The sequence below is a fragment of the Leucoraja erinacea genome, chromosome 11 (genome assembly GCF_028641065.1).
Source record: "Leucoraja erinacea ecotype New England chromosome 11, Leri_hhj_1, whole genome shotgun sequence".
Classification (NCBI taxonomy): Eukaryota; Metazoa; Chordata; class Chondrichthyes; order Rajiformes; family Rajidae; genus Leucoraja; species Leucoraja erinaceus.
In genome coordinates this window covers 58,408,157-58,421,910 of record NC_073387.1, presented here as the reverse complement: position 1 = coordinate 58,421,910, position 13,754 = coordinate 58,408,157, and the positions used below count along the sequence as shown (strand labels likewise).

The 13,754-nt window shown below is 49.5% G+C and overlaps 1 protein-coding gene across 1 annotated transcript; it reads right to left on the bottom strand.

Moving 5' to 3' along the window:
- Positions 1–544: 544 nt before the first annotated feature.
- Positions 545–12,948, bottom strand: LOC129701386 (uncharacterized). Its single transcript, XM_055642524.1, has 2 exons — positions 12,897–12,948; positions 545–1,458 (listed from the first exon to the last, which is right to left on the bottom strand). The coding sequence occupies exons 1-2, from the start codon at positions 12,946–12,948 to the stop codon at positions 545–547; spliced, it is 966 nt and encodes a 321-aa protein (XP_055498499.1).
- Positions 12,949–13,754: the final 806 nt, after the last annotated feature.

Below are 13,754 nucleotides of genomic sequence, written 5' to 3'. Positions count from 1 at the left end.
AAGTATCCGGTGAACCGGCCTCCACCGCCCTCTGAGGCAGAGAATTCCACAGACTCACAACTCTCTGTGTGAAAAAGTGTTTCCTCATCTCTGTGCTAAATGGCTTACCCCTTTATTCTTAAACTGTGTGTGGCCCCTGGTTCTGGACTCCCCCCCCCAACATCGGGAACATGTTTCCTCCAGAATGCAGGGGGAAACCGGAGCACCCGGAGAAAACCCACGCAGGTCACGGGGAGAACGTGCAAACTCCGTACAGGCAGCGCCCGTAGTCAGGATGGAACCCGGGTCTCTGGCGCTGTGAGGCAGCAACTCTACCCGCTGCGCCACCGTGACTGGCCTTTAGTCAAAGAAAAATCCATCTCAGAACTAGATTTTTAAACTTCTCTTGAATATTAGAAAAAGTTAACGAAATGAAAGGTAGAGGACATGGGCGGCTTCTGCAGAGACTCCATTAATAACACCAGTCACCAGTGGTTTAATTAATGGTGCCAGTGAATGTAATGAGGCAGATAGACTTGATAAGGTTGGAGGAATGTTACAAGAGTCATTTGCGTACTACATTAGTTTGAGTGTAATTAATGGAATTCGAATCGCAGGCTAAATGAGAAGAATTCCCCCGCATTAATCGGCCAGGTTGTGTAGATGGGTTGCCCAGTCTGTGATGCCTGCTGGAGGGCCACTGAGAAATTGAGGCCGGAGCCTCGCGGGTTGGCAAGGCCGGCGGCCATCGGCTCCTGAGTCTGTGGGGCCTCGGGTTGGGGCCTGGGTCTGTGGGGCCTCGGGTTGGGGCCTGGGGCGATGGGGCCTGGGGTTGAGGCCGGGGTCTGTGGGGCCTGGGGTTGGGGCCTGGTTCGGTGGGGCCTGGGGTTGAGGCCTGGGCCTGTGGTACCTGGGGGTGAGGCCTGGGTCTGTGGGGCCTGGTGCTGAGGCCTGGGTCTGTGGTACCTGGGGCTGAGGCCTGGGTCGGTGGGGCCTGGGTCTGTGGGGCCTGGGGCTTGAGGCCTGGGTCTGTGGGGCCCTGGGGCTGAGGCCTGGTTGGTGGGGGCCTGGGGCTGAGGTCTGGGTCGGTGGGGCCTGGGGCTGAGGTCTGGGGGTCGGTGGGGCCTGGGGCTGAGGCCTGGGTCGGTGGGGCCTGGGGCTGAGGTCTGGGTCGGTGGGGCCTGGGGCTGAGGCCTGGGTTTGTGGGGCCTGGGGCTGAGGCCTGGGTCAGTGGGGCCCACAGCTGGGGCCTGGGTCGGTGGGGCCTGGGGCTGAGGCCTGGGTCGGTGGGGCTGGGGCTGAGGCCTGGGTCAGTGGGACCTGGGGCTGAGGCCTGGGTCTGTGGGGCCTGGGGTTGAGGCCTGGGTCGGTGGGGCCTGGGGTTGAGGCCTGGGTTGGTGGGGCCTGGGACTGAGGCCTGGGTCGGTGGGGCCTGGGGCTGAGGTCTGGGTCGGTGGAGCCTGGGGCTGAGGCCTGGGTCTGTGGGGCCTGGGACTGAGGCCTGGGTCAGTGGGGCCTGGGGCTGAGGACTGGGTCAGTGGGGCCTGGGGCTGGGGCCTGGGTCGGTGGGGCCTGGGGCTGAGGCCTGGGTCTGTGGGGCCTGGGGCTGAGGTCTGGGTCGGTGGGGCCTGGGGCTGAGGCCTGGGTCTGTGGGGCCTGGGACTGAGGCCTGGGTCGGTGGGGGGCCCGTGGCTGGGGCCTGGGTCTGTGGGGCCTGGGGCTGAGGCCTGGGTCAGTGGGGCCTGGGGCTGAGGCCTGGGTCGGTGGGGCCTGGGGCTGAGGCCTGAGTCGGTGGGGCCTGGGGCTGAGGTCTGGGTCGGTGGGGCCGTGGCTGGGGCTGAGGCCTGGGTCAGTGGGGCCTGGGGCTGAGGCCTGGGTCGGTGGGGCCTGGGTCGGTGGGGCCTGGGGCTGAGGCCTGGGTCGGTGGGGCCTGGGGCTGAGGCCTGAGTCAGTGGGGCCTGGGACTGAGGCCTGGGTCAGTGGGGCCTGGGTCAGTGGGGCCTGGGCTGTAAGCTACCCAAGCGAAATATGAGATGCTGTTCCTCCAATGTGCGTTTAGCCCCACTCTGACATTGGAGGGGACCTGGCATCTAAGCATAGGCCAGAAGCATAACCTTGTGCTGTGCCACGTGTTTGACGTTGACCCCAGGTGTACGTGGAGATGAGAACTAAGTAACGCCAATCTATTCTCTTTCCTTCAGGTCTCCCAGACAAAGAAACACTTGATCTCCACTCACAGCCTGACTTTGATGTAAGTGCCAGAACTGAAGTGTATTAAAGCGGTCTCTAAATGTTCCTGGTGTATAATGCCGTGGGAGGTGCTTTCTATGGGAGGCTGTATATATATGACTGAGGTAGAAACGCACAGTTTGTGTCATGTTACTCAATTCACCACCCTCAATGAATGAATGAATAAGTTTATTGGCCAAGTATTCACATACAAGGAATTTGCCTTGGTGCTCCGCCCGCAAGTGACAACATGACATACAGTGACAGTGAGGAATGACACATAAAACATTAAACATGTTATTATGTTTAAGAAATGGGGAAACTCAGCGGGTGAGGCAGCATCTATGGAGCGAGGGAATAGGTGACTTTTCGGGTCGAGACCCAAAACATCATCTATTCCTTCGCTCCAAACCTGTCCTATCCATGTACCTGTTTTACTGTTTCTTAAATGTTGGGATAGTCCCAGCCTCAACTGCAAAATCTCTCAGCTTGTTCCATGCACCCACCATCCTCTGTGTGAAAAGGTTACCCCTCAGATTTCTATTAAATCTTTTTCCCTTCACTTTAAACCCATGTCCTCTGGTCATTGATTCATCTACTCTGGGCAAGAGACTCTGTGCATCTACCCGATCTATTCCCCTCGCGATTCTATGCACCTCAATAAGATCAAAGGGTGGAACGCGCTGCCAGGGGTGGTGGTGGAGGCATATGCAATGGTGGCGTTTAAGAGACGTTTGGATAGGTGCATGGATATGGAGGGAATGGAGGGATGTGATTCATGTCAGGTAGATAAGTGATGGTCTTGGCACTATGTACAGCACAGACATTGTGGGCCGAAGGGCCTGTACTTGTGCTGCATTGATCTATGTTTTTCACACAGAGAGTTGTGAGTCTGTGGAATTCTCAGCCTCAGACGGCGGTGGAGGCAGGTTCTGTGGATACTTTCAAGAGAGAGCTAGATAGGGCTCTTGAAAATAGCGGAGTCAGGGGATATGGGGAGAAGGCACGAACGGGGTACTGATTGTGGATGATCACATTGAATGACGGTGCTGGCTCAAAGGGCCCGAATGGCCTCCTCCTGCACCTCTTGTCTATTGTTCCATGTTCAAATGTTCAACTTGGCTTGTACTCGCTCGAATTCAGAAGATCGAGGGGGGATTTTATAGAAACTTACAAAATTCTTAAGGGGTTGGACAGGCTAGATGCAGGAAGATTGTTCCCGATGTTGGGGAAGTCCAGAACAAGGGGTCACAGCTTAAGGATAAGGGGGAAGTCTTTTAGGACCGAGATGCGAAAATCATTTTTTACACAGAGAGTGGTGAATCTGTGGAATTCTCTGCCACAGAAGGTAGTTGAGGCCACACAGTTCATTGGCTATATTTAAGAGGGAGTTAGATGTGGCCCTTGTGGCTAAAGAGATCAGGGGGTATGGAGAGAAGGCGGGAACGGGGTACTGATTGGGGATGATCAGCCATGATCACATTGAATGGCGGTGCTGGCTCGAAGGGCCGAATGGCCTCTACTCCTGCACCTATTGTCTATGTTTCTATGTTCTAATGAAAGAAAATGCTTCACTTTGAAACATCTCTGCATTGACATTATCTATTTCATGACTTTTGTAACTCCGCTGTTCTGTTGTTCAGAGTGGAACTCTGTTCTGTTATTAGACGATCAACGCTACAGAATATCCTGCTGAGTGCAGACAATGTTTGGAGGTTATTAGATGTGTTAAATGAGCTTCTTTGGTTTCTAAATGTTAGCACCTGTGGGAGATGGAAGTTCTGCTGGTAATGACGGAGTAATTGATATGTGGGAATGAGCATTAACTGGCAGCCTAATTGAATGATTCAGGTTTACCTACAAAATGGAATGCCTGGGAATTGAAGGCCAGTTTCCAATGGAAGCCTTTTAGATAGTCGATTTACAAAAAAAAAATATACAGATTATGAATGAACGATGATGATGTAATTCAATCGAAAAGCTTTACATCTTCCGGTTCTGTGGCTTTTCTCAGTCAATTGGTTGTGTGTAGGAAGGAACTGCAGATGCTGTTCCATGCCAAAGTGCTGGAGTAACTCAGTGGAGCAGTTCAGTTTCAGTTTCGATTATTTATTTGATGGCGGTGCTGTCTCGAAGGGCCGAATGGCCTCCTCCTGCACCTATTTTCTATGCTTCTATGCTTCTATTAATGCCAACTTAACCATTTCTCCTTTCCCTATCCTCTTGCTCTCAGTCTGAAGACGAGTCCTGACCCAAAGTATCCCGGGATGGCGGGACTGTCATATGCTGAGGGAATGGAGCAGCTGGGCTTGTACACTCTGGAGTTTAGAAGGATGAGAGAGGCTCTTATTGAAACATGTAAGATTGTTAAGGGTTTGGACACGCTAGAGGCAGGAAACATGTTCCCGATGTTGAGGGAGACCAGAACCAGGGGCCACACAGTTTAAGAATAAGGGGTAAGCCATTTAGAACGGAGAAGAGGAAACACTTTTTCACCCAGGGAGTTGTGAGTCTGTGGAATTGTCTGCCTCAGAGGGTGGTGGAGGCCGGTTCTCTGGATACTTTCAAGAGAGAGCTTGATAGGGCTCTGAAAGATAGCGGAGTCAGGGGATATGGGGAGAAGGCAGGAACAGAGTACTGATTGGGGATGATCAGCCATGATCACATTGAATGGCGGTGCTGGCTCAAAGGGCTGAATGGCCTACTCCTGCTCCTATTGTCTAATGTAAACAATACCATCTATTTGATTGTCGATTGAGATGAAGATGCAATGGTTTAACATAATGCAGTCACGCACTTTGACCTTGTGGTTTATATATGAATATTTCATGCAATATGTCCCATTGGTGAATATCTTAAAGGGCCTGTCCCACTTGGACGACCTAATCTGCAAGTTCTGGCAAGTTTGCCCTCGACTCCTACACGCAGCATGGTCGACACGAGGTCGTAGGAGGTCTTCGTAACTCTCCTTCATGCTCGAGAGTGGTCCCCGCGTACTCGAGGCCTCAGCTAGGTGGTGGCGTATTTTTCAACATGTTAAAAAAATGCCCGCGAGTAAAAAAAGGTCGCCATGGAAAAAATCGATACTTTTTTTCGTCGTAGTAGGTCGGCATGTTAGTCGTAGGTAATCGCGGGTAGTTGAAGGTAGCTGTAGATAGTCTTCAACATAGTCGAAGGAAGGTTGAAGGAGGTCTTCTTCACTCCACTATTAAGTGTCCAATTTTCACGAAGTTAGTCGTAGCTAGTCGAAGCTGGTCTTCAACATGGTTGAAGGAGGTTGAAGGAGGTCTTCAACATAGTCGAAGGAAGTCTTCAACATGTCATTTTCCCAAACTCTTCTAAACTCGCCAATTAAGTTGCCCAAGTGGGACAGCCCCTTAAGAAGGAGGAGTTCCAGACTCTTGTGTAGGAAGGAACTGCAGATGCTGGTTCACACCAAAGATAGACACAAAATACTGGAGTAATTCAGCGGGACGGGCAGCATCTCCGGAGAGAAGGAATAGGTGACGTTTTGGGTCGAGACTCTTCTGAAGAAACGTCACCCATTCCTTCTCTCCAGAGATGCTGCCTGTCCCGCTGAGTTCCTCCAGCTTTTTGTGTCCAGACTCTTGCTGCCAGCTGCAGATCAGTGTGTGATGGCAATGAGCCGGTTAACAGAAGCTGCCTGGATTCAAAACAAGTCGGCATTTGCCCGAAGACCTATTCAGACTTAGGTAGGTTTATTGCCATATACACTAGGGTGCGATGAAATCCTTGCCTGCCTGAAGCTTGTAGGGGAAACAGTATACACAGTAATGTCAACGACAGCAATAAATGCAAGACAAATGCAGAACTTGCAAAGTTCGAAGCACAATCTGAAGAAATGCAAAACAAACTAGAGTGCAATAACTCAGGTGATAACTGAATGAGGTAGAGTTCGCAGCAGGTAGACAAAAATGCTGGAGAAACTCAATGTTTCGGGCCTATAACCCTGAATGAAATAGGCAACGTTTCGGGCCTAAAACCCTGAAGGAAATAGGCAACATTTCGGGCCTAAAACCCTGAGGGAAATAGGCAACATTTCGGGCCTAAAACCCTGAGGGAAATAGGAAACATTTCGGGCCTAAAACCCTGAAAGAAATAGGAAACGTTTCGGGCCTAAAACCCTGAAGGAAATAGGCAACGTTTCGGGCCTAAAATCCTGAAGGAAATAGGCAACATTTCGGGCCTAAAACCCTGAGGGAAATAGGCAACATTTCGGGCCTAAAACCCTGAGGGAAATAGGCAACGTTTCGGGCCTAAAATCCTGAAGGAAATAGGCAACATTTCGGGCCTAAAACCCTGAAGGAAATAGGCAACATTTCAGGCCTAAAACCCTGAAGGAAATAGGCAACGTTTCAGGCCTAAAACCCTGAAGGAAATAGGCAACGTTTCGGGCCTAAAATCCTGAGGGAAATAGGCAACGTTTCGGGCCTAAAACCCGGAAGGAAATAGGCAACATTTCGGGCCTAAAACCCGGAAGGAAATAGGCAACATTTCGGGCCTAAAACCTTGAAGGAAACAGGCTACATTTCGGGCCTAAAACTCTGAAGGAAATAGGCAACGTTTCGGGCCTAAAACCCTGAAGGAAATAGGCAACGTTTCGGGCCTAAAATCCTGAAGGAAAGAGGCAACGTTTCGGGCCTAAAATCCTGAAGGAAATTGGCAACGTTTCATGCCTAAAATCCTGAAGGAAATGGGCAACGTTTCGGGCCTAAAATCCTGAAGGAAATAGGCAACATTTCGGGCCTAAAATCCTGAAGGAAATAGGCAACGTTTCGGGCCTAAAACCCTGACGGAAATAGGCAACGTTTCGGGCCTAAAATCCTGAAGGAAATAGGCAACGTTTCGGGCCTAAAACCCTGAGGGAAACAGGCAACTTTTCGGGCCTAAAATCCTGAGGGAAATAGGCAACATTTCGGGCCTAAAATCCTGAAGGAAATAGGCAATGTTTCGGGCCTAAAACCCTGAAGGAAATAGGCAACATTTCGGGCCTAAAATAGGCAACATTTCGGGCCTAAAACCGTGAAAATAGGCAACGTTTCGGGCCTAAAATCCTGAAGGAAATAGGCAACATTTCGGGCCTAAAACCCTGAAGGAAATAGGCAACATTTCAGGCCTAAAACCCTGAAGGATATAGGCAACGTTTCAGGCCTAAAACCCTGAAGGAAATAGGCAAGGTTTCGGGCCTAAAATCCTGAGGGAAATAGGCAACGTTTCGGGCCTAAAACCCTGAAGGAAATAGGCAACATTTCGGGCCTAAAACCCGGAAGGAAATAGGCAACATTTCGGGCCTAAAACCTTGAAGGAAACAGGCTACATTTCGGGCCTAAAACCCTGAAGGAAATAGGCAACGTTTCGGGCCTAAAACCCTGAAGGAAATAGGCAACGTTTCGGGCCTAAAATCCTGAAGGAAAGAGGCAACGTTTCGGGCCTAAAATCCTGAAGGAAATTGGCAACGTTTCATGCCTAAAATCCTGAAGGAAATGGGCAACGTTTCGGGCCTAAAATCCTGAAGGAAATAGGCAACATTTCGGGCCTAAAATCCTGAAGGAAATAGGCAACGTTTCGGGCCTAAAACCCTGAAGGAAATAGGCAACGTTTCGGGCCTAAAATCCTGAAGGAAATAGGCAACGTTTCGGGCCTAAAACCCGGAGGGAAACAGGCAACTTTTCGGGCCTAAAATCCTGAGGGAAATAGGCAACATTTCGGGCCTAAAATCCTGAAGGAAATAGGCAATGTTTCGGGCCTAAAACCCTGAAGGAAATAGGCAACATTTCGGGCCGAAACCCAGAAGGAAATAGGCAACATTTCGGGCCTAAAATCCTGAAGGAAATAGGCAACGTTTCCGGCCTAAAATCCTGAAGGAAATAGGCAACATTTCGGGCCTAAAACCCTGAGGGAAATAGGCAACATTTCGGGCCTAAAACCCTGAAGGAAATAGGCAAGTTTTCGGGCCTAAAACCCTGAAGGAAATAGGCAACGTTTCGGGCCTAAAATCCTGAAGGAAATAGGCAACGTTTCGGGCCTAAAACCCTGAGGGACATAGGCAACGTTTCGGGCCGAAACCCAAAGGGTTTCGGCCCGAAACGTTGCCTATTTCCTTCGCTCCATAGATGCTGCCACACCCGCTGAGTTCCCCCAGCATTTTTGTCTACCTTCGATTTTCCAGCATCTGCAGTTCCTTCTTAAACAGAGTTAGCTGCAGCTTGTTTTGTCGACAATAAGGTCAAGGTGCAGTGTAGGAAGAAAAATCATGAGAGGAATAGATCGGGCAGAGTCTCTTGCCCAGAGTAGGGGAATCGAGGACCAGAGGACACAGGTTCAAGGTGAAGGGGAAAATGATTTAATAGGAGTAACCTATCCACACTGAGGGTGGTGGGTGTATGGAACAATCTGCCAGAGGAGGTAGTTGAGGTTGGGACTATCCCATCGTTTAAGAAACATTTCGACAGGTGCATGGATAGGACAGGTTTGGAGGGATATGGACCAAGTGTGGGCAGGTGGGACTAGTGTAGCTGGGTCATGTTGGGCTGGCAAGTTGGGCGGAAGGGCATGTTTCCCATGCTGTATCACTATGACTCTATGCTGGTTTAAATCGAAGATAGACAAAAAATCTAGAGTAACTCAGCGGGTCAGACAGTCTGGGAAAAAAGGAATAGGTGACATTTCAGGTCGAGACACTTCCTCAGACCGAGAGACTTGACCCAAATCATCACCTATTCCTTCTCTCCAGAGATGCTGTCTGACTCGCTGAGTTACTCCAGCACCTATTGGCGACTGTTGGCGGCACGGAGGCGCAGCGGTAGAGTTGCTGCCTCACAGCGACAGAGAACCGGGTTCCACCCTGACTATGGGTGCTGTCTGTACAGAGTTTGCACGTTCTCCCCATGACCTATGTTCCCACTGGTGGGAGACTATCGGACCAGAGGTCACAGACTCGGAATTAAAGGGCGTTCTTTTAGAAAGGAGATGAGGAGGAATTTCTTTAGTCAGAGGGTGGTGAGTCTGTGGAACTCATTGCCACAGACGGCTGTGGAGGCCAAGTCAGTGGATATTTTTAAGGCAGAGATGGACAAATTCTTGATTAGAACGGGTGTTAAGGGTTATGGGGATAAGGCAGGAAAATGGAATTAGGAGGCAGAGATCAGCCATGGACTCGATGGGCCGAATGGCCTAATTCTAATTTTATAACTTGTGAGCTTGTGAACCTGCGTGGGTTTTCTCCGGGTGCTCCGGTTTCATCCCACAGACGTGCGGGTTTGTAGGTTAATTTGCTTCTTAAATTGATACAAGGATAGAACTATTGTACGGGGTGGTCGCCGGTTAGCATGGACTCGGTGGGCCGAAGGGCCTGCTTCCACAGTGTTTCTCTAAACTGTTCTTCAGTTTAACTAGCGGTTTCAATAGATTTTTCCACCAGAATATATCGCATTTAAAGCTCTTGAATCCAAGCATCCCACTGCCCTTCAGACTGAAGGAGGGTCCCAATAAACATAGGTGCAGGAATAGAGGCCATTCGGCCCTTCGAGCCAGCACCGCCATTCCATGTGATCATGGCTGATCATCCACAATCAGTACCCCGTTCCTGCCTTTTCCCCATATCCCCTGACTCCGCTATCTTTAAGAGCCCTATCTAGCTCTATGAAAGCATCCAGAGAACTGGCCTCCACCGCCCTCTGAGGCAGAGAATTCCACAGACTCACCACTCTCTGTGAGAAAAAGTGTTTCCTCGTCTCCGTTCTAAATGGCTTACCCCTTATTCTTAAACTGTGTGTGGCCCCTGGTTCTGGACTCCCCCAACATCGGGAAAATGTTTCCTGACCCGAAACATTGTCTCCACAGATGCTGCCTGACCTGCTGAGTATCTCCATATAGTCTCTGTGTTTTGCTGAATATTGGAGTGTTGGACTAGAGAAGTAAATTAATATGATCAATAAATGGATTTAGGCAGCGTAGTTGAAGGAAGCCTCATTACCACATTACACAAGTGGACATCTTACAATCAATGATTATATTGGCATCCATCAACAAAGCAAGATAAAGGCTTATAACAATTCAACTAAAGCTGGCTTAGTAATCGAAGAGTGAACTAATATTAATTTTAGACATTAGAGATACAGCGTGGAAACAGGCCCTTCGGCCCGTCAAGTCCGTGCAGACCAGCGATCGTCCCGGCCACTAGCAATATTCGGACACACTCCCGACAATTTCTATACAACTTACCGAAGCCCATTAACCTGCAAACCCTGCACGTCTTTGGAGTGTGGGAGTAAACCGGAGCACCCGGAGAAAACCCACGCAGGTCACGGGGAGAACGTGCGTACAAACTCCGTACAGACAGCACCCGTTGTCAGGATCGAACCTGGGACTCCGGCGCTGTGAGGCAGCAACTCTGACAACTTTTCTACAAAATCTACAAGGAACCTGAGTGGTAGCTTTCTCACACAGGTGGGTGTATGGAACGAGCTGCCGGAGGAGGTAGTTGATGCAGGGACTATTGCATTATTTAAAAAACAACTAGACGGGTACATGGATAGGACAGGTTTGGAGGGATATGGGCCAGACGCAGGCAGGTGGGACTAGTGTAGATGGGACATGTTGGTCAGTATGAGCAAATTGGGCTGAAGGGCCTGTTTCCATACTGTATCACTCTATTAGTTGAGTTTATTATAATAATAATAATAATAATTTTATTTATAGAGCACTTTATAAACAAACATAGCTGCAACAAAGTGCTGTACATCACTAATCATTGACAAAAAAGTTAATACACACCAAAAAAAACAATCAAAAGAAATAGTAGGAAAAGACATGCAAAATAAAGAAACATCAAAAACACCACAAACAGAAGCAAAGCCTCAGGCATGGTCAAAAGCCAGGGAGTACAAGTGTGTTTTAACACTGGATTTGAAGATGGACAGTGAGGGGGCCTGTCTGATGTGCAATGGCAGGGTGTTCCAGAGTGCCGGAGCAGCAACAGAGAAGGCTCTATCCCCTCTGAGCCTCCGACTAGACCTCGGTACCTCCAGGAGCAGCTGACCAGCTGACCTGAGGGACCGGGCAGGAGCGTATGGGTGGAGCAGCTCAGAGAGGTAAGGCGGGGCGAGCCCATTCAGAGATTTAAAAACACCTGTACCGAGGTACAGTGAAAAGCAATTTGCTGCGTGCTAACCAGTCAGCGGAAAGACAATACATGATTACAATCGAGATGTCCACAGTGTGCAGATACATGATAAGGGAATAACTTGAATAACATTTAGTGCCTGATAAAGTCCCAGGGACTCCAATGAGGTAGATAGTAGCTCAAGACCACTCTCTGTGTGTCAGAAAGAACTGCAGATGCTGGTTTAAATGGAAGGTAGAAACAAAGTGCTGGAGTAACTCATTGGGTGAGGCAGCATCTCTGGAGGGAAGGAATGGGAGATATAACCATATAACCATATAACAATTACAGCACGGAAACAGGCCATCTCGACCCTTCTAGTCCGTGCCGAACACATAATCTCCCCTAGTCCCATATACCTGCGCTCAGACCATAACCCTCCATTCCCTTCCCATCCATATAACTATCCAATTTATTTTTAAATGATAAAAAAACGAACCTGCCTCCACCACCTTCACTGGAAGCTCATTCCACACAGCCACCACTCTCTGAGTAAAGAAGTTCCCCCTAAATGTTTCGGGTCGAGACCCTTCTTCAGACTGGTTGTGGTAGGATGATTGTGTTGCCTGATAACAGCTGGGAAGAAACAGTCCCTGAATCTGGAGGTGACTCTCTGTCACCCTGTAACAGAATGAGTCAGCTGCTTTTCCATAGAGCCGCTCATAGCTGGTAAAAGTTCTGCTCCACCCAGCAGCAGGATGTTTGCCTCTGCGTTGACTGGAGGTGCGTTTGTGCGTGCGTGGAGTTTTGACGTTGTCTTGCACAGCTACAGGCTGGAGGAAAGTCCCATTAGGCTTGGTGCAGATGAAGCACGGTCTGAATTCTTTGATATTTCTCTGCCCTTCCCCGGCCTGTCAGAGCTAATCACTGAGACTCTGTCGCTGCACGACTTTTACATCAAAGTTATAAAGAGTTTGCTCTGTTGTCTCGTTCAGTACATTACTTCCAACCTAGTGGGAGCAGATGTTTGAATCATGAATAACTAGGCCCGGGCTGAAAGGTTAGGCAGCTTGTCTGCAAAATGGATTTTTCTCCCCACTGAAATGAAGGTTTTGAAGTTAGCTTCTCCCCAGAAAATCTTCCCATTCAAGGTCAGCGACCATCAATCTGTGTTTGAACTCACCCGGAGGACAAGTAACTTCCGATCGCTTCCCACTAAGGGGGCTTCTTTTAGTTAAAGACGCAGCACGGAAACAGGCCCTTCGGCCCATCGAGTCATGCTGGCCATCGATCAGACTTTCACATCCACACCACATTTACAGGTCCCACTTTGCTGTCATTTGCAGGTAATATACGTGACATCATTTACGCGTCATGACCCACGACCCGCGCGTTGTGACACGCACGTGATGCGCTCATGGTGCGTGGTGACATAAGCAGTGACGCGCGGCGCCCCAGGATGTTGTGATGTACAAAATCTTCGCGCCCCATCTGGGTGACACGCAAATAACACCCAAGTGGGACAGGCCCTTGAGGTATTTTATTGTCTGGTGTTCCGACGTACGGTACAAAGCTTTGCTGTGCATGCGATCCAAACAGTAGCACGATACTGGCATGGTGGCACAGAAACATAGACAACAGGTGCAGGGGTAGGCCATTCGGCCCTTTGAGCCAGCACCGTCATTCAATATGATCATGGCTGATCTTCCAAAATCAGTACCCCGTTCCTGCCTTCTCCCCATGTACCTTGATTCCATTAGCCCCAAGAAAACCATCTTGAAAACATCCAGTGAATTAGCCTCCACTATCTTCTGTGGCAGAGAATTCCACAGATTCACAACTCTCTGGGTGGAGAAGCTTTTCCTCATCTCAGTCCTAAATCGCCGACCCCTTATTCCTAAACTGTGACCCCTGGTTCTGGACTCCCCAACATCATACAACAGAATTTTGTATGTTTCTACAAGATCTCCTCTCATCCTTCTATATTCCACTGAATACAAGCCCAGTCGACCCATTCAAGTGACAAATAAATTGTATTGTGTATTGTATTGTGTTCTTTCATCATATGTTAGTCCGGACATCCCGGGAATTAACCTGGTGAACCTACGCTGCACTCCCTCAATAGCAAGAATGTACTTCCTCAAATTAGGGACCAAAACTGCACACAATACTCCAGGTGTGGTCTCACCAGGGTCCTGCAGAAGGACCTTCTTGCTCCTAAACTCAAATCCTCTCGCAATGAAAGCCAAAGTAACATTAGCTTTCTTCACTGCCTGCTGTACCTTCTGTGCTGCCTCACAGCGCCAGAGACCCAGGTTCCACCCTGACTACGGGTACTGTATAGAGTTAGTACGTTGTCCCTGTGACTGTGTGGAGTTTTCTCTGGGTGCTCCGGTTTCCTCCCACACTCCAAAGACATGCA